Source organism: Marmota flaviventris, chromosome 12 (assembly GCF_047511675.1).
Source record: "Marmota flaviventris isolate mMarFla1 chromosome 12, mMarFla1.hap1, whole genome shotgun sequence".
NCBI classification, from domain to species: domain Eukaryota; kingdom Metazoa; phylum Chordata; class Mammalia; order Rodentia; family Sciuridae; genus Marmota; species Marmota flaviventris.
The window spans coordinates 97714683-97734687 of NC_092509.1; the positions used below are offsets into that span (position 1 = coordinate 97714683).

At 54.3% G+C, this 20005-nt stretch overlaps 1 protein-coding gene across 1 annotated transcript; it reads right to left on the bottom strand.

Annotated features, from left to right (window-relative positions):
• Positions 1–11236: 11236 nt before the first annotated feature.
• Positions 11237–12206, bottom strand: LOC114092295 (protein FAM163A). Its single transcript, XM_027934878.2, has 2 exons — positions 12114–12206; positions 11237–11653 (listed from the first exon to the last, which is right to left on the bottom strand). Exons 1-2 carry the CDS (start codon positions 12204–12206, stop codon positions 11237–11239), a joined length of 510 nt encoding a protein of 169 aa, XP_027790679.1.
• Between the last annotated feature and the right edge of the window lie 7799 nt (positions 12207–20005).

Here is a 20005-nt window from a genome sequence, read left to right on the forward strand (position 1 = left end):
ATAGGCAGGTGACAGGCTCATAATCTTGAGAAGTGGAAAAGAATGAGGTCAATTAGGGAAGCAAAGGAAGAAAGAAGACACTCCAGACTGGACCCTGGCTGTTAGCATCACAGCGTCCTAGGGCTAGAAGGACCATTTGAGGTCATCCTGTCTACTTAGCGACATGGAACCACAGAAGCTGTCTGACAGGAAAAGCAATGTGCCCAGTTTTGCAGATAATGCCAGAGTCCAAGATTTCATCACAGAGGAAAGCCATCCTGGCACAGCTTGGCCCACTGGGTCTGCACAGCCATTACTAAGTCAATCAGCTTCAAAGTTCCAAGGCAGAGGCTCTGCTTGGGTGTAAGGAGACCTCTGTCTTCAGTTTCTCAAGCATAACCTAATGCCCTTTAGATGACACACCTAAAAGGAATGAAGACCTTCTTATATCCCTGAACTTGAATCTTTTCTTGTTTCACCTTAAATTATTGTACTGTTCTATTTCTTCCTCTTTCCTACCTCTTTAAAAATGTTAAGAATGGCTTGATCTGCCTCACGCCTATCAAGATGGCTACTATCAAAAATCAGAAAATAACAAGTTTTAGAATGTGGAGTCATAGGACCCCTGGGGCAGTGGATGTGACTGTAAAATGGCAAAACTGCTGTGGAAAACAGAATGGTGATTCTTCAAAGTTTAAACAATTACCACATACCCCAGGAATTCCACCTCTGGGTATACACTCAGAAGAGGTCAAAATAGGATCTCAGAGTTATCTCTACACCCATGTTCTGAGCAGTATTATTTATAGTTGCTAAAATGCGAAAACAACCCAAGTGTCCCTCACGGATGACGTTCATAGATAAGCAAAACGTGGTACAGTACCTGCGATACATGAGGGACTGTCAGCTTGAAAGGAGGGAAACTCACGTATGCTACATCATGGATGAATCCCGAGGGCCTTATGCTAAGTGAATTAGGCCAGTCACAAAAAGACAGATACTGTATGATTGCACTTTTATGACGTACTTAGAATAGTCAAGATCATCAGGATAGAAAGTAGAATGGTAGTTGCCAGGGCCCAAGGAGGAGCAGAAGATGTGCACTGTTGTTTACAGAGGGCGCAGAGTTCCAGTTTTACAAGATGAAATGAGTTCTGGAGATGGGTGTTGGCCATAGTTGCACAGCCTTATGAATGGATTGAATTCACTGAACTGTATACTTAAAAATGGTTAATTTTATGTGTATTTTACTACAATAGCAACAAAAATTAGGGGGATCCCCCAAAAAACATCCCAGTCTAATGAAAGGGAGAAGGGCTCCTCCCTCCTGGGGCAGCATTGGGCCGATTGCCCAAGGTGCTGTGCTGGATGCCAGGGCTGACGTGGTGGTGACTCCAGCCCTTGCGGGATGGGCCTGCCTGCAGTGGAAGATGAGGGGGTGACAAGGACCAGTAATCCAGCCCAGAATGTCAGAGAGGTGTTTGGTGGAGATCAGTGGTTTTGCTCATTCAGAAAAGGGAATGATTACTTCCAAGCGCTGCATGGGCGTAAATCATACAATCACGAAGGTCTGAAGGAGAGGTAGGACTTGGGTAGGTGCAGATAGGTTTGTGGGGTCAGAATTGACAGTGGAAAGTCATGCCGGTGGGTGAGTATGGTAGAGAAAATTCGTAGTGATTTGTAACTGGCGGGGGGCCGGTTTGCACGGTTTTGCACGGACCCGATTTGAATACTAGATGTGCACAAATTTCATTGAATCCCTGCAGGTTTGTAGACCTTGTGATCATTTAAATGGGTCAGTCTTGGGGGGCTCAGGGTGGAAAGTCTGGAGGTGCGGGGAGTGGGCTCCTGGTTTTTCTCTACCCCCACTCCTGGGGCCTGTGCTTCACTCTGTCAGTCTAGGGACCATTTATGGTCCAGGGCAAGCATTCCTGCGGGGGGGGGGGGGGGCTTTAGTGGACGGTTTCGCCTGGGTACCCATAAGCGGCCTGCCTGAAGCCTCCGCCGTCCATCCCATAGTCTAGAACCTCAATGTGTCAACAAGTTGGAGAAAGGAGGCCAGGTGGGCCAAGCTGGGCAGGGGAGAGGAGATGCCACCCACCGCTGTGCCTAGGCGAGCTTCGCAGCCTCCCAGCGGCTCCTCCTCTTGCCTGCGCCTCTCAGTGCTGAGGCACGTAGCTCTCCCAGCCTCCACCCTGTTGGTATCTCCTTCCTTTTCACTTTAAATCATGCTGCCCATCCCGCCTGTCCCCAGGACAGGCCGTTCAGCTGCATTCCAACTCCTTTACCTTGGGAGCAGCTGAAGCCACTTCTCGCTGGGCGGAGTTCACCGTGGGAGCAGGAGCGCGGCCCTCAGCTTTTCAGGCTCACTGAGCCCCGTCCTCCCAGCAGGGCGCGCGGGATGAGCCCGCCTTAAAACTGTCTTAATGCAAAAATAGCACATACCTGCTAAAGGTAAGCCCAAACACGAGTGGCTCCAGAGGGTCCGCTAGGGGCCATGAAGGGGCTTTGGGAAGATCGCGGAGGTGGCTTCGCGACCTTGTGAATGAATTCATGCCATGGAACCGTACCCTTCGAAATGGTCAAAAGCCACACATTTTCTATTGCAGTGTTTCCTTTAACCACGACAAAAGTATTTTTAGACATCATACCGTAGGAACCTGTCCTGCCGACTCTGTTTTTCACGCTGATCTTCAGCGCTTTGTCTTGTTGGGAGAAAACGGCTCTGGCAATTGGAGCTTGGCAGCCCCCTGCCTGTTGAAGCCACCGGAGAGGCCCCAGGGCAGCAAGTCCCAGCTCCGGGGCTGGAGGGTGGAGCCTGAGCACCCTAGACACTCGCTGTGGTCCCCGGTGGCGCTCACAGCTCCTGGGCGCCTCTCCCGGCAGGAGCGCAGCTTTCCCCGCGCATGCGCCTGCGGGAGCCCGCCAGGGCGCGCCTGGCACCCTCAGTGGCGGTTTTCCTTTGTTTACTTAGGGGGGGGGGGAAACTGTTTTAAAATGTAGAGTGTGCCGCAGTCTGGCTGGGCACAATCAGGAGCCACTTGTCAAAAGAAACTAACTTTATTTTTAGAACCACACACGCCAAACAAAACAGCCTCTCAGGAAAAACCCTCAGAGCTTCAACTGCCACCACCGGCTTTCCACAAGCCTCTCTCTCCCACACAAGCTTCTCTCCACCTCCCACAATCCTCCTGCTCTTGAGGCCGATTGGCTGGGTCATGTGGGCGGAGCCAAAAAAGTCCCCCAATGAGCAGCTCCGTGGTCTGAAAGGGCAGGGAAACAGCCCAATGAGCATCACCGCAGAGGAGCCAATCAGCTAGATGTTGCTGGGGCGCTGTGAGCCAATCATCAGCCGGCAGCTGGAAGTTTGCTGGGGCCCCTTGGGCTGTGGCTCTCAACAGAGTGACCAACAAAACAAAACAAAAAAACTCTTTTAGAAATGTAGAGTGACAAAAAAAAAAAATCAAACTAACATAACAAGGCATAATTTGAAAAGCTTCGCTTCTGCCCCTTTGTCATTCCCTGTTCCCCAATAGGAAATATTACCACGTCATCATGATGTGGATTCTTCCCATTTTTCTTTATCTTAGGCACAATTTCTATTACGACCTTTGCGTTATTTTAAATTCTCGGTTCCTTTTTCTTTGGGGCTCCTTCTCCTTTGTCACCAGCTCCAGACTCCTCTTCAGGTGGGGGGAGGTAAAGGTGGAGGGGTGGTGAGACCTCAGTAGCTGGAGGCCTGGGGCTTGGAGCGTGGGGCCTTCTAATCATTCCGGAGCCCTGCGGTTTGTGGCTGGAGCTCAGGGGACTTTCCGAGGGGGAAGCAGGTCTCTGGTGTAATTTCCCAGTTTTTCCTTACACCCAGAACAGAGCCTTCCAGGGCAGTGCTCCCGTTTTAGGAGTGAGGATGGAATTCCCATGCAGTGGGAAACTGCCAGGTCAAGGGGCCAGGGGTTGGGTGGGAGCAATGCAGACCTGGTGGGTGCTCGAGGGTCTGCAGTGAGCCCCGAGCTCTTCCATGCTCAGGACTGAGTGAGCTGGTGTCTTATGGTCAGACTTGGAGGGGAAGACAGTCTCAGATGCCCAGGACGATTTAACCAATCCAAGCCTCTGGCCATCATTGGATTGATGCCCAGGTTAAATCATCCTGGGCATCTGAAATGATGAACTTGGAATTGTCCATCCACTGGGAGTCTGCAGGGAGGCCCATCTCCCTATCCCCCCTCCTGCTAGGCTGTGGCTGAGGTCCCCATACTGAGGCCCCATGGAGCTGGGACTTGCTTCTGTGGGGACTCTCCGGTGGCTTTCAACAGGCAAGGGACAGCCATGCTCCTACTGCTGGGGCAGTTGGTGATAGGATAGAAAGGAAGTATGGAGACCAAGTGGTTCCCCAAGGCTTGGGCAGGACCAGCCACACTAGGGAGCCAGGTGCACCAGGGACCATGGAGGGGAGTTTTCAAAAGGAGGGGTGACTTCTGCCTAGGTTGGGGCAGGGACCCTGGTTGGAAGTTCATCTCCTAAGCTCCAGGAAGAGTCCAGGGCTGCCCACCAAAGGAGTTAAGAAGCAGAAAGTGTCATCTTTGAGGATATTCATGATAAGTATGTTTATCCTGAATGTATTTGAATATGTTCATCAAACAACCTTTTCACAAATTTGGAGAACGTTGAGTTTTTCACAGCCTGTATGTAGTTGCTCTCAGTGATCTTGACCTTTAGCATCAAGAATAAGATAACTTCCTGCCTTCCCCTGCCTTCCTCTCGCTCCCTGTCTAGGACTCTGCCCTGCCAGGGACGAGTTAGAGACTCAGCTCCACAGGTCCCAGTTGTGGGCTCCTTAAGTTACTGTCACTGTGACGGGTCCAGTATACATAGGTGGTTTGGAAAAGACCTCTCCCTTTGGTTGGGTCCCAGTGTTTGGGGAAGGATTCAGGGGACTTTGTGAGGAGGATCAGGCCTCTGTTTGAGCTTGCATTGTTTCGTCCAGAACAAAAAGTCTGGTGACAATATGACGAGGAATGTGCTCACAGGGTTTATTTTTTCCTGTCTAAAAAGAGCCCACTTCTGCCCTTCAGAGCAGGCCCAGGGCAAAGGCAAGCACACGGGAGCTGCCCTGGTGAGCCCTTCTTCCACTGGTGCCCACAACAGCCCAGGAGGGAGACGGAGGCAGAAGTGTGCAGGTGGTTAGTGGCGCTTGGTGGCACCTCGGTAGGCTGGCCAGATCCTGCTGGCCAGCCTCCTCCGCGGTGCCTTATTCCCATACTCCATCTGCCAGCACTGGTCAAGCTGCCTTAACTCATTGTGCAGTTGAAGTCAATCTGTGGATGCAACGTCCCCCCTGCAACCAAGAATTACCTAGAAAACTGGCCTGAATATGTCAGATGACCAGGGCCACAGCAGGGATGCAGGTTGGCTTCACCATTTTGGAGGCTGAATAGAGAAAGAGAACCTTGATTTCACATCTTAGGAAGTTTATGTCCGTTGGAAGGAGGGGCTTACGGGATCACAGGATGGTTAGTCAGGGGAGTGAAGCTGCCTGTGGCCCATGGGGTAGCCTTAGAGCTGTAGTGACGTTTCCTTCTCTGTGGAGCCTGGCAGGACGTGAAATAGGAGGGAGGATTCAGAGAAAGCCGGTCCCTTACAGCCATTGGCACATGGCAGGGCCAGTCCTCCAGGTGGCCCTCCTTTGGTTTCCTAACTCTGAAGGCACAGGGAGTTCTGCATGGGTGCATGGGTGCATGGGTGCATGAGTGCATTCCCCTCCCTCCCTACCAGGTATCTGCCCCCCACCCTCTCCCCTAAGACGGCTGGAGTCCCGGCCCGTTCTTGTAGCAGGGAAGCCAGAGAGTATAGCAGGTTCTAAGTGAAGCCCAGCAGAGCCAGGAATAAGCTCACGGGAATCCAGGCTCACAGGAAAGGGCTAGAGGTCCTCTCTGTCCCCATTGATCTGCTTTACAAACCCAAGCACTGACTTGGGAACCAGCGAAACCAGAAGAACAGCCAAACTGAGAGCTGTGCATTGAGCTGGAAGATGAGAACCCCCTCCTTCCTTCAGCTCTTTGGGGTGAATGCAGTTTCAGGCTGATGGGCACGTGGGTCACTCAAAGAGTCACAGACAGAGTCATTGGGGAGGGAGAGGTCCAAACGAAGAGGGAGGCAGAAGTGCACAGGGCGTTGGTCCTAGCAGTGCCTGGCTCGGGCAGGGAGAGGGGCTCAGTAAAGGTGTGAGCATGAGTAAAGGTGGAACAAGAGAGTGGAGCCCAGAGGAGCCTCCCACCCCGAAGCCTGAGCAAGCCCCACGTGGGCCTGCTGCCCGTCTCGTGCAGATACAAGTCTGTCTACGAATCCTACAAATGGGAATAGTGACCTCAGGTGCCAGGCATCAGTTCACTAAATTTCACAAAGTGGACTCGATAGACATTAGGATCTCAATTTTCCAGATGAGGAAACCGACACAGAAAAGTTCAAAACATCCCTGAAGTCCCGAGGTGAGTGGTGGACCCAGGAAGATTCACACTGAACTTTCATTCAAATTCCAGCCTCTACCACCACCCTTAGATTGCTGCGTCTGCCAGAGAGAAAAGAGACGATGGCCTTGTGACCCAGGATCCCCTCCATTCCCTCTCTCGGCTGTCCCCACACAATGCCCACCGGCTGTGATGCCATCTGGAGGGTGCTGTGTGCTGGGCTGGAGGATGGGGTATTCCATGAGTACCCTGCTCTCCGGGAGGGCACCCAGAAACACACGTGCATGCAGTGTGTTCTGGGAGATCACGTACTCCCTGGTTCTCCACAGAGGGAGCAGACAGGTGACAGAGGAGTGGTGGTCACTGGAATGGGGACTGGGGTAGAGAGGGTACAGACATCGGGGGAGGGTGGGGAGCAGCTTAAAGGTGACTTGAGGATGGGACGGGTGCCATGGTAAGATTTGCCTCAAGGTGTGGTTGCTGTTCCCAGAGGACGGTGGTGACAGAGCTGCGCCTGAGGGTCAGGGTGGGCGGCTGCTTCCTTTCTGGTCACACAGCACTCTGGAGGGGAGTCCTGGTTTTGCCCCTCCTAGCTGCTGTGCCGTCCTGGAAGTGCCCAGCATTGGACATCATGGTTTGGGGACTTCCTCTCCTGCATGGCACTCGGGTGTAGAACACTGGGTCTAGAGTCCCTGCTGAAACCCAGGGTCGGGGGACAGCATAGGATTGAGGACCCAGGTTGGCTTGATGTGACTTACGGGACTGGTGGTCTCGAGAGACCCAGGGCTATCAGGGCGTGGGGCCTGCGGCCTTCAGCACTGCTTCTGCCTCCCTCGTCTTCCCTCCCTGAGGCTGAGAGAGGTCAAGGGATGCAGGGAGAAGCAGGGCCAGGGATGTGGCCCTGCCACCAAGCCCCAGCCAAGCCAATGTGCCTGGGGTGGCCCTGCCTCACCAGGGTGCCAGGTGTGGGTGGGTGGGAGGTGTTGGCTGCTCTGTGGGGGCAGAGAAGGTGGCTTGAGGATGGGACAGGTGCCATGATAAGATCTGCCTCAGGGCCTGGTTTGTGTTCCCAGAGGACTGTGGTGACAGAGCTGCAGCCAGCGTTCCCTGCGCTGGGGTAAAGTTGTGCTCCCAATGCTCAGGAAGGCCTGCTGCAGGTGCGGATTGCTCAGGCCAGGGTGCCTGCTGCCCACCTGGCTCAAGTCATGGCTGCCATGACCCTGAGGTGGAGCAAGAGCCTCTTACACAGATGCAGACACACTCTGGCTTCATACCCGTGTTCTCTTTTTTGCATACAAAGTTGTTTCCCATCACTACTCTATAAGGCTCCTGTTTTGTCATCTCTGTCCAACCCACTTGGCTGTGGCCAGTGAGGCTCAGCATCACAGGCAGAACCTCTCAGCCTGGGTTGCAGCTAGCACAATCCCTCTCCCCCAAAGCAATCAATCCTCCCTGGATGTGAACTCCAGCTGAGCCCAGGAGGGGCTGCCTGAAGCAGGTGAGGCCTCATTCACATGTGAGCAGTAGAGGAGAGGAAACGGACCTTCTGGGTGTTGAAATGGAGAGTTCCCTCTAAAATCCATGCCCAGTTGCCCCTTCCCCGGGAGAAGAATGGAGAACCCTGTGGAGTTTCTATTTCAAATTTCTCATTTATTTTGACATTCACTTGGTTGTGACTCCAAGTTATCAAAGATGCAAGACAAGAAATCTGCAGGAGTAGTGAAGTGGAGGCCGAGAAAGATGGCGGAGAAGACTGGGCCCGCCTCCTTCTCTTCCTGTTCAGGGTTCAGTTTGAAGAGTGTATAAATAGTGTCCCGTAGTAGACGCCACAGCTAACAGGACAGTGTGGCCGAGTGGGGTGAGCTTCCTCCTCCACAGGGCAGGCCTGTTACCGGCTGGGCCTGGAACATCTCCGCAGCATCCTGCGTGGAAGGCAGGCTCCCCAGCGCAGCAAGGTCCCGGGGTGGGCTTTTAGGCAATGATTGGGTCCTGGGGGCTCAGGACTCATCCGTGGATTAATGATTTGATAGATTAATAGTTTGAATGGATTTTCTGGGAACTGGTGAGAACTATAGGCAGGTGGAGCGTGGCTGGAAGATGTAGGTCACTGGGAATGTGGCCTCGGGGGCTTCTTCTGTCCCTGGCCCCTTCTCTCTCCCTGGCTCTGCTTCCCTCTGCCACACCCTTCCACCATAAGCAATGGAGCCCACTGACCATGGACTGAGACCTCTGATGGAGCCCAAATAAGCTTTTCCTCCTCTAAGTTCTGATCAAGTATCATTGGTCACAATGACGAAAAGCTGACCAGCACAAGGCCCGGCAGCTACGGCGGGGCAAGCGAGCCTGAGCCTGGTTTGGAGCCTGGGCTCTGAGCAGTGAGGGCTGCGTGGGGAGGGCAGTGGCCTGCCTTCTAACACCCCAGACCTAGATTCTGACTTGGGTTAAGAGCAGTTAGGTTGGGACAGCTGCCGGAGGAGACAATGCTGTGGGATGCTTTGTCCTCAGGGACCCCAACAGATCAGGGGCAAGAAGCGGGTGGTGGTTAGCTGGGTTGTGCTGATTCTTCCAAGGCAGGAGGTGCAACGATGGAGTTGTTATTTTTGGTGAGGAAGGCTGTGGCCCTGGGGTCATCGGCTGTGGAACTGAAGGGGCGCAAGGCACCGGGGCTGGTCCTCAGGAAGCTGGGAGGGCGGCCAGGCCCAGCAGCTCATCACAGGGTTACATTCGCCCAGGAAAGGTATCAACGCTGTTCCCTGCACTGGGAGACAAATCTCCTTGACCCACCTAGAGCTGGACATGTCTGTCTGACAGTTAGAATTCAGCCAGCATCCCTGTACACAGGATCAGACAGCTGGGAGCATATCCATCCCCCGTCAGGAGGAGGAGGGCGAGAGGGAATAGCCAGGCTGCACCTGTTTTTAGGAAGTCCTCACTTCATACAGCACTAGGGGGCCCTTAGACGTCACCCTCGTCTTCCTGGAGAAAATAGAGTCTCAGAGAAGTGACTGGTCCTAGAGCCAGTGAGTGACCAAAATGGGGCCAGAGCCCAGGTCTTCTGCTTCTCAACCCAGTGTGCTTGGATTCCAGGTTGAGACGTGAGGTGGGCGTCCCCCTTCCCACTCCCTCCACTGTACCTACCCGTGTCGAATACTAGGATTTCAGCAGAGAGGCCAGCCTCATCCCTGTGCCGCCATCTGTAACATTCAGCGACTCAGGAGTGGGCAGGGGTTAGCTATGCCCTTAGAAGCAGGGACAGCCACCTTTTAATGCAGAAGCTACTGGAAATTGCATCAGATATATGACTGAAAAAGCATAAGGCCACTGCAGGGTTGTAAGCAGGACTTGAACTTGGGACTAGAGTGAAACAGCAATAAATGTCCCACCAGCAGGAGACCGGAGAGTGGGGTGGCCAAAGAGGGCAGCAAGCACAAAAGTCAATTGCCAAGACACACCTGATCCTCAGGAGCCCTCTAGTGGAGAGCTGTTGCTCCCTGTGGGACAAAATGATCTGGTGACACGGGTGGATGCCCAAGTGGAGTACCTGGCTTCTGGAGGAGCTTGTGGGAGCAGCTTCAGTCACTGCAGCATTGCCCCACGGACTCCAGGCTCTTCCTGGACCTTCTGTCTGGTTGCCATAGGGACTGGCCCCCCAATCACCTCCTGGGGGCTGGGGCTGGGGCTCAGTGGTGGAGCGCTTGCCTGGCACGTGTGAGGCACTGGGTTTGATCCTCAGCCACACATAAAAATAAATAAATAAAATAAAGGTATTGTGTTCATCTAGAACTAAAAAACAATCTTAAAATATCACCTCTGTCCTTGCTGCTTTTCTTGCTCATTGGTGTCCCTGGTCGCTTGTCCTGTGCAGCTATTACTGACTGTGACAAAGCCCTCAGTGCCTGCTGGTGGTGACTGGTGCGTGTGCACCTGAGGAAAGGAACGCACACCTCCCCACAGCACTGTGGCCATGCGTGGCACTAAGCGAGGTGGACCAGGGCCTGGGAGGACCAGAGAGATCTCAGAGCTAAGCTTCTAGAACTCTAGTAACAACTTGAAAAAGCTTCTCCAGTAGGGGGCAGCTGGTTCCTAAGGCAGAGAAAGGATGCGGTGGGGGAGGGGATTGGACAGGGATATTCAATGCAGACCCTACCTAACCCATGCCACGACCTTTAAGGTCAGCTCGGTGTTCCGTGGGGTGGCGGTGCAGAGGCAGGTGTGGGATGTTCAGTAATCCACAAGCCCAGCAGAGCCGCTCCAGGGACAGTACTAGCCTGGCCCCCAAGGTAGAAAACTGGACTGTGAACGAGCTCCTGGCTGACCCCAGCATGCAGGCCTCACCTTCCCTGCCCTCCCCAACTTCTGGGTGTCCAGTCCTCACTTCTCTCCTTGCCCTCTGTCCCCCTTTCCTCTGGACATGGCCGCTTCATCTCCCACAGGCTCTGGAGGCCCCTAGAGCCGTGTTCCCTGGGGCTCCTTTGCCCAGCCAGCAGAGCCGGGGCTTGGGGGTCCTGGAAGGGGTTGTGGTGATGCAGGGGGCGGTCAGAGGGGAGTCAGACAGAAACTGGGGGAGTGGCAAGGCCAGCCTATCAGATGGGCCCCAACCTGTGAGCCACGGGGCGGGCGGGAGCCAGGCCTGCCCTGGTTCTCAACAGCTCAACCTGGCGAGCCCTCCGCTGTGGAGCAAGAAAGGCCAAAGAAACGAGGAGTCTTCGTGGGGCTGCTGGAGGGCCACTGGCCGCCTCCTCTGCCCCTCCGGGCGGCAGCGTTGGTGTGTGTGCTGGCTGGGGTGGACGGGGTCACACGTCTGTGCTAATAGCCCTTGGATTGGTGAAGGCCTCACGCCCAGAGCCTGGCCAGGTCACCGGGTAACTCTGGGGCGCTGCCAGTTTGAGGGATGGGGGTCCCCCTTCCTTGTAGCAAACTGGAGCAAAGGAGAGCCTCTCGCCTCCACCCCCGTTGGGCACCATGTCAGCTGTCCGTATGTAGAAGGGGGTGTGGTAAGGGGAGCAGGTGGTGCAGTGGCCGGCGGCCACCCCGCACGGCTGGCTGCAGGGCTCGCCGGTGAGAGGTGCCAGGCTGCCTCTGCCGTCCAGAGCTCGGGAGCTGCAGGCATTGCAGGTGGGGCCCCTGGGGTGGGCGGGAAGGCCATGCTCCTCCTCTTCGTCCTCCTCCTGGTCTGCATCTTCAGCTGTGCTCTTCTTGCAGCAGTAATACTGTGGGGAGGGGACAGAGACGGCTGAGAGGTGGTGCACGCCCGCCCCCTGCACACCTTGCCTTTTCTCTCCCTGTTGCTCAGTGTAGTAACTCCAGGCTACGGTTGAGGGGGGCAGAGAGAAGGACACACATGTCATGTGGAAGGCAGGGCTGAGGGCTTTCCAGTAGCAGCTCTCAGAGTATACCCCGAAGGGTGGCTTTCCCACCACTCCCGAAACCTCAGGTGAATGTGATGACCCAGTATGTCCTGGCCACTCCCTGGGTGCCTGAAGGGTGCAGAGGGTGGTGCGTGGCTCCCTTCTGACCACCCACAGCTCCCGGCCTCCTGGACTTAGGTCTCCTACACTCCATGGCTTTGGGCTTTGTTGGGCCCAAAGTGGGCTTCCAGTTTTCTGCCCCCATAATGAAGTGGTTTGCCGGTGGCCGGGCAGCCTCCAGCCGCAGGCCCAGGGGACTGACCTGGAGCCTACAGTAGCACAGGACGGCGATGATGCAGAGGAGGATCACCGTAGCTAGGATTCCGCCAGTGATCACGACCGTTCCCGCGGTCATCCGCCCGATGCCCCATCCAACTCTGCAAAGACGTGTGTAGAGGGTGAGACGCAGGGGACCTGAGGGCACCAGAAGCTGGGAGGGCCTCAGCACCCCGGGGCCTGAAGATTGGCAGGGGCTGGGGCTGGGGCCAGCCTGAGCTGGGGTGAGTGAGAGCTGTTGCTCCCTGTGAGATAAAATGAGCTAGTGATGCAGGTGGGTGCCTGAGTAGAGGACTGGCCTCTAGAAGAGCTCGTGGGGACAGCTTCCATCACTGTAGCATTACCCCACGGACTCCAGGGAGGAGGCGGGTGCTAATTCTGCTCCCCGTTTCCAATGTCACAGGTTCTTTTTGTTTCCTCCGCAGTCCTCTTGCCCCCATTCCTCTCTCCCTACCTCCTTCTTGACCTCCCTGTCCCCATGGTTCCAAGACACAGAATAATAGAATACCGGCCTCTGTAGGGGGCTGAGGCTCTGGCCACGGAGGCCTTCATTGCTCACAGGGACAGTTTGGGGTGGTCACTAACTATCCCTGTTCCATACAGGAGGAGCTGAGGCCTGATGGATCGGCTGGGATTCTGCCCAGTCCATTTCCCCCCAAGGCCATGCTGCTCTCCTGGGTACAAACACAGATGGTCCTGGCTCTTCCCTTGCTCAAGCCCACATTCCTTTTGGGGGTATCTCTCCTCGCCTTCAGTTCATGGTAAACAAGGCGAGGTGAGACCAGGGGGAGTGGGTGGGCCACGCCCAGGCTCCTGGAAGGCTGTGTCCAGGCCGGGGAGACTGGTCCTGCCAATGTACAGGAGGGAGGCAAGCTTCAGTGAGGGGCTGTCCAGGCCTCCCAGGGAACTGGCCAGTGGGGACTTGGTGTCTGGAGGATGGAAGAATGACTGTAAGCACTTACGTTCAGTAAAGGGAACCGTGACCTGCAAGACAAAAAAGGGACAGAGATGTTGGGAGAAGAGTGTCACCCGTTGCAGAAGGCCCCGAGGGTGAGCTAGTCCCTCATCCCCACCTGCTCTCGTTCTCTCATCAGCAAGCCCACAGAGCCCAATGCAGGACTCCAGGTGAGTCTCCAACTGCCACTAGATGTCCATTTCACTTGGATAGCCCCACTGTCACCTCAAACTCAATTAGGACAGGCTAAAGCCATCACTCTGCTCTCCACACAGGCGCCCCATCTCTGAGTGTCGTCTCGGGGTGTCCCACCAGGGCTTCTCTGAAGGGCGTGGCAGGCTGTTCATTCCTCAAGTGGGGGACAGACCTCACCAGCACTCTGCTCACCAAGCTGGGCATCCCGTGTGTTCACCAGGAGGAAGAGGCACCTTTTCGTCCATTCCAAGACACCTCCGGCCCTCCACTCTGCTCTGGGGGGCTCCTTCCTCACAGTAGCACTGTTCTCAATTCACTGAGGGGTGCTGAGCAGCCTCACTGCTGCCTGTGGTCTGTGGACCAGGCCTGGGCATCCTGGAGGAGCTGGCTGGACACGTGGTCCCACCAGAGGCCTAAGAGCCAGAGTCTGCCTCTTGACAAGGTCTCAGGGGGTTCAGTTGTACATTAGTGTGATCAGGCCATAGGATGTGCCCCTAGACACTCAGACTTTAAAATCCTTAGGCTCTTCTTTGGCCTTTCCCGGCCTTCTGCTCTCCACTGCACTGAGTTAGGGCCCTGCATCTCAGGCCCGCACTGACGCGACGGCTTTCCTAACGGGTTTTCTTCTTCCCACCAGGCCCCCCTTCCCCTCTGTGGCTCCAGCGCCTTCCCTACATCACGCTGTCTGCAGTATACATTTATCTGGGCACACACTTTCGTGAAGAGCTTCAAGGCCTCTGCCCTCCCCTCCCCGCCATGCGTCATTACCAATTCACCTTTCCCTCCAGTTCCCCGACGTGGCACCCCGGCCCTGTCAGGTAGCCCCGGTTCCTAGGAAGCTTATAGCTTAGTGATGAAGACACTCAGCACATCCTATGACATGGAGTGAGACAGGCAGCCACATCACAGTCCCGGGGCCTGGGGACATCAGAAGGGCAACTGCGTAGTGGGGAGGTGTGCCATAAAAGGTCATGTTTGAATCCCACGAGCTGATGAGTGGGAGACAGGTGGACAGGGAAGAAAGAAGAGTCCAGAGGCGAGAAGCACCTGGACTTTGGGATAGTAGGGTTCCAGAAGTGTAAGGGTAGGCGTGTAGCTGGAGAGACTATAGGCAAGGCACAAAATTGGGACTTACCATTGTGGAGATGAAGGGGGTTCCCTAGGGGCTTTCAGTGGAGAAGCGCATCATCTCCACCTGTTCAAATCCCGCCCATCCTTCAAGGCTGGAGAAGCCTTCCTCATCTTCCCCATCCCTGCTCTCTCAGTTCTGGACTCCACTGCAATGCCTCTTTCCATGTTCCTTCTTCAAATTCTGCCTCAGGGGATGCTAGTGGACTTTTAGCGTGGGGATATCTTGACTCCTCCACTAAACTGCCAGTCCTTTGCACTCAGGGGTTGTGTCTTGGATTGCTTCCTATACCCCTCACCCCCCAGCATCATGCATCCTGTGCAGAAGAGTGGGAAGATCATTTCACTGTGTAGCACGTCACAGGCCTGGCAGTTATTACTTCAATTTTCCACCAGGGGGCAGAAAATTGCAACTCTCAGCTTAATCCCATCTGCAAACTGTTCAAGATCAATTTGACTTTGCCCAGATGCATAGTGGGCCAGGCTTTGGGGATTCACTGAGGCACCTAGTGGGGGAAAGATGAACCTCTGGCCAGAGAGAATTTATGTGATTTCACTACATCATCACTTTATCCTGCCCTGTTTCCCTGCATGCTCACGCCGAGGGCTGCTGAGGACTTGTGACAGACCAGGATGCAGCAGACCCAGGTCATCATGCCGGGGATTCCTGACCCAGAGAAACTCAGATAATCAGTGTGTGTTGTTTTAAGCTGCTAGGTTTGTTGTAACTAATACACATCCCTGAAAATCTCACAAAAACCCCACAATGCAGGAGGGGCAGCCTAGGTCACAGGACGGCAAGTGTCTGAGCCAGGATGCCAGGGTCAGGCTGTGGGCTTCCATCAAGCCAGCTGCTTCTTGGGGAGCTTTGTGAGAAGGAGCAGGATCCCTGTGTTTCTGCCCAAGTCCTGGCAGGTCTGGGGCACAATGACTCAGTGGGGACCATGTCCAGGACCAAGACTTTCTGAAGCTCCCTCTCCATCCAGCTTCCTGGGGACACTCAGGTCCCCGACACCTGTCTGTGGGGGTAGAGGGTTGGCTTGTGCCTTCACTTACGTGAAACAGCTGGAGCAGCGGTGGCTCAGTCACACAGGCTGCACCTGTGCAAATAATGGTTGGGGGTTCCTCATGGCCAAGGGCATCAGTCCCTGCCAGAGAAGAAAGAGGAAGGTCAGTGGAGGCTGGACATAGAGGCTGGGGGGACAGACAGGCTGGAGCACTAGGTCATGACCTGACCCTAGGTGGAAGTCTCCCAAGGGCTTTGCTTCTTGTCCCCCGTAGTTGCCTTGGCCTCTGAGAACCTGGGGAGACTTGTAAGGTGGTATCAGGTCCCATCATCATTTCCTTCCCTCTATGCTGCTGTCTGGACCCCTCACACCTTGGCCAGAAGCTGGAGGCCAGAGGATAGACATGGTGCCTCAAGGACTGGCGTGCCTGTGGCCAGCAGGTGCCAGGAGTGGAGCTTTGGGAGCCGCTGTGGAGGCAGCCGGCCACCTGCAGAGCGGCCTCAGTCCTTCCCATCCAGGCCTCCCGGTCCCGCACCCTGGCCTCCTTTCCCTAGGAGGCTCTCACTGCTGGGAACGCAGGTCCCGTGTGCGTGGAGGTTACAGCAGGGCTCTTTCTACCCAGTCGTGAGTGACGTCAGAAGACCCTGAGCACTGGCGGTGTGCAAGCTGCGCAGTGGAATGTAAGAACATCTGTTTCAGGATCCACAAACCCACCTCTGTCCCCCATAAAATGCAGGTGGGTCATTCATCTGGTGAATAACTGGGGAGGAAGACTTTCCAGGCAGAGCTGCTGCTGAGTTGTGAATCCCTCCCTCCAACGAGGGAGGAGGACCAGGGCTGGCCCCGGGGTGACCGACATCCCACCCAGTGGGACCAGTCATCAGAAATCCCAGCAGAAGAGGCTGAAGGCAGTCCCCATATACCTGGGGCTGAGCAAAAGCTGCCAGGGACCTGCGAATGGAGACGGGGTGTTTGCATGGGTTAAGGGAACTGTAGGAGAGAGGGGCACAACAGGGAATCTCAGGGGGCACCCCACCCCGCCCCATTCACAAGAGCAAGGGCCAGTTTTAAGGTCTTTCCAGCTCTCAGTATCAGAACCCCACGATTTCTATCCTGGCAGGTCGTAAAACTAGTGCAGTTAGGGAGAGAAAGTGGGGGGTGGGGTGGGGGTAGTGTCAGACAGCAGAGGGACCTGTGTCACCTCCTCCCCAGCCACTTCCAGCCTTAAGCAGAGCCAGACCCAAAGAAGGGAGAAGACTGGAGGGTGCTGATTATTACTCAGGACTGGTGTTCTAATCTCCAAGTTGAGACTGCATCTGTAACTTAAAATAGCTAGGAGAGAATCTACCACTCAGGAGTAAGAGAGCAGAGGGGCTGGTCAGGTTTCTCCCACCGAATACATTTTAAAATAAAGGAGTACTTGGGGGAGAAGTTGCTTTTGGGGCACAAACCATGTGTCATACTTGCTTACTTTACTAATGACTTATAGAAAACAATTCATGAAATGTAAGGACTGTAAGAGGTCTGGCCCAATATCTTTATTTCTACATGAAGAAATCAAGTTCAAAGAGGTCAAGGGACTTGCTTAACCACACACAGCAAGAGAGAGACGGAGCTAGAGAGGTCCGGGGACTAGACTCCTGAACCCAGGGCTGCTGTCGCTCCTTCCAGAAGGCCTACACTTACTTCACCACGTGCCCCTAACGTAGGGTTTCTCAAATGGGCTTGATAGTGACAATCACCTGAGCCACATGTTAAAAATAGACCCCAGCCAGGTGTAGTGGTGCAAGCTGTATTTCCAGTTCTGGAGGCTGAGGCAGGAGAATCGCAAGTTTGAGGCCAGGCTCAGCAACTTTAGCAAGACCCTAAGCAACTTAGTGAAGCCCTATCTTGCCCACAGCAAGACTGGCTTTGAATTCTGTGTCCTTTAGGCAAAATGGGCCAGAGGTCAGGAGGAGGAAGTCTAAGAAGAGTCAAGGGCACATCTGTCTGGGGATGGCACCCATAACGAGGTTAGGATGGGAGGGCCCCAGAGGCCATTCTGCCAGCAAAGGCTGGGAGGGACATTAAAAGCCACTGTGATAGAATGTCTTCCACTCCGTGTTGGGCAGGGCTCTGCTCTCTCTGAAGGACCCTCAGTGACTCAGCGTCACTGGATTAGAGTCACCTCACCTCCCAGCCTGGGCAGACACTGGCAGGAAATGCAGCAGCCACTGCACAGCACATGTGATGAACAGGCACTGCCCTGCGCCCTGCCGGCCCCGGGAACGTGGGTGACTGAGTGGGCCTCTGCGCCAGCCATCTCAGGGTCTTCTGACCCAATTAGGCCTTCCAACCGCTTATCAACTCAAATTGACACGGCAGGTTAGCGCCCCAGAGAAGAGGAGCTGCGTTGCCCCTTGTTACCCGTCTCCTCGGACCTCGGTCCTCAGGCAAAGCCGTCAGAGGGGAGGAAAGAAAAGGGTCCTTTCCCTTTGATCGTGTTTCTGCCCATTTCTGAGCCCTGACTAGAGAATGAGAGTTGGAAGAGGTGGTGACCGCACAGGTCCCTTCGCCCCAGATAGGCAATCACAGCAGCTCCCAGGAGAGCGCTGTGTGAGAAGGAGCCTCTCTAGGAGAGACGGGGAACTCTTGCAAATCACCAAGTAAAAAACCCAAGGACGTGGATGTAATGATGGGCCAGGGGCAGGTGGTTTTCAGAAGGGGTGACCCTAAGGGATAACAGGAGAATTAAGAAGAGGGGGAGCTACATGGCGGCTAGGTAAGATCCCAGGTGACTGTCTCCCCACAGACACTCCAAGTTGGATGGACAGTCATGCCTTCTAATATGGAAACAGTGACGACACACCAATCGCAGACTCCTACAAACCCCAACCTGGACACCATCCAGTGCTGAAGCAGTGGAAGTGACCAGTGCTAGAAAGCTCAGAGAGAATAAGCAGCCCGGGGAGAAGGCCTGGGAAGACAGGTACCCCCAAAGCTGGAAGAGGGAGACTGGAACACACCCTAATCCTTCAATGCACACCAGTAAGCATCTGGAGCTTTCAGGAAACCAGGATCCAAACTAATATTCAAAATATAGTGCCCAGAGGCATGGTGGTGCATGCCTGTAACCCCAGTGACTTGGAAGGCTGAGGCAGGAGGATCATGAGTTCAAAGCCAGCCTCAGCAACTTAGCAAGACCTTGTTTCTAAATAAAATATAAAAAACAGGGCTGGGGATGTGGCTCAGTGGTCAAGAGCCCCTGGGTTCATTCAATCCCTAGTACCAAAAAAAAAAAAAAAAAAAAAGATAGTACCCAGAAACTGATCAACTAATAACCAGTTTGGGAGAACTCAGAGAATTTAAAACAGTTTTATTGTGTGTGTGTGGGGGTGGTTCCTGAGGATTGAACTCAGAGGAACTCGACCACTTGTGGCTGCCTATGGAAAGAGGGGAATGAATGTAGAGGTGAGAATAAAAGAGAAAAAGAAAATAAGAGAGGGGCTTTTCATGGACCAGTGATGAAAGATGTGCTCTGATCTGAGGAGTGTAATTACTTCGTCTTTTTTCTGCATCTCAGATCCAACTCAAACCAAACGAGAATAAGGAGGCCCTCACCTCCCCCCGGGAGCCCTCCAGGATGGATTCAACATTGCATGTTCTTCTTTGGCCTTCCTCAGGACTGCTGCCCTGAGGTGCCTGTGTGGATTAATACACTGGTGTCCTGTGGGTACACTTCCTCCTTCAACTAGCTTACAGGCCATTTGCAGGCTGAGATCTTGTGCCTTTACTAAGGTCCACTCCGGCTCTCTGGTGTTTTGCACATTTTGGATGCAGGAATGACTGGGTCTACTAGGAAAGCTGTTTTCCATGCAGAGTGCTGTTCCCAGAGAGCCCTCTAGTCTGCCCTGCTTAGCTGTGTGTAGCGGAAAGAGCACTGGGCTGCGAGGCCCATAATTTGGGTTGATTCTACCTTCCATGCCCATTAGCTGCATAACTTTGAACAACTAATGATCTCTTTCTTTGCAAAATGGAGACAAATAAGATACCTTTTTATGGGATGAGGGTTACATGGGGAATGTGGGGAGGGTGTTAGTTAAAAGTTATGCCACTTTCTAGGAGGGGTGATCTTGCCCCAGGAGCCTCAGAGGTCCTGATGTCCTCTGTGCTTAGAGGCAGAGATGATTATGAAAACAGTGGCCCTTGAGACAGATTTTGGACTTCTTCTGAGCAAATCCTACCTAGATCCTGCAGAACAGGTGACCCCAGATCTTAGCTGAGTTGTACCTGAGCTGATGCAGGTGAAAACTGTCATCCTCTTTCATTCTGTCCTTGGCCCACTGCTCAGGTCAGAGTGCGTCCTAGGGATGGCATCATGACTTTGACTAACACTCTAGCTGGGACCTCTGAGCCTCGGCACACTCGGAACACACACCGCTGTTCCCTGTCACGAGCTGCCCATGGGCTGTATGTGGATTGTTGCGCATCGCAGCCAAGTGAGGGGCTAGGTCTGGCACCGGAATTCCCTGTCAGGGACTGATGGCCTGATGCAGGTGAGCCTCCCCCTAGGGCTCTGCCTAGGATCCCACACAGCACCTGAGATGGGTGTGA

Bases quoted from the DNA above. Each gene is read 5' to 3' on its own strand.
- LOC114092295 (XM_027934878.2), bottom strand. From the start codon at position 12,206: ATGACCGCGGGAACGGTCGTGATCACTGGCGGAATCCTAGCTACGGTG. The intron at 11,654-12,113 runs GTCAGTCCCCTG...CCCTCCCCACAG, and splicing joins TGTGCTACTGTAGGCTCCAG to TATTACTGCTGCAAGAAGAG.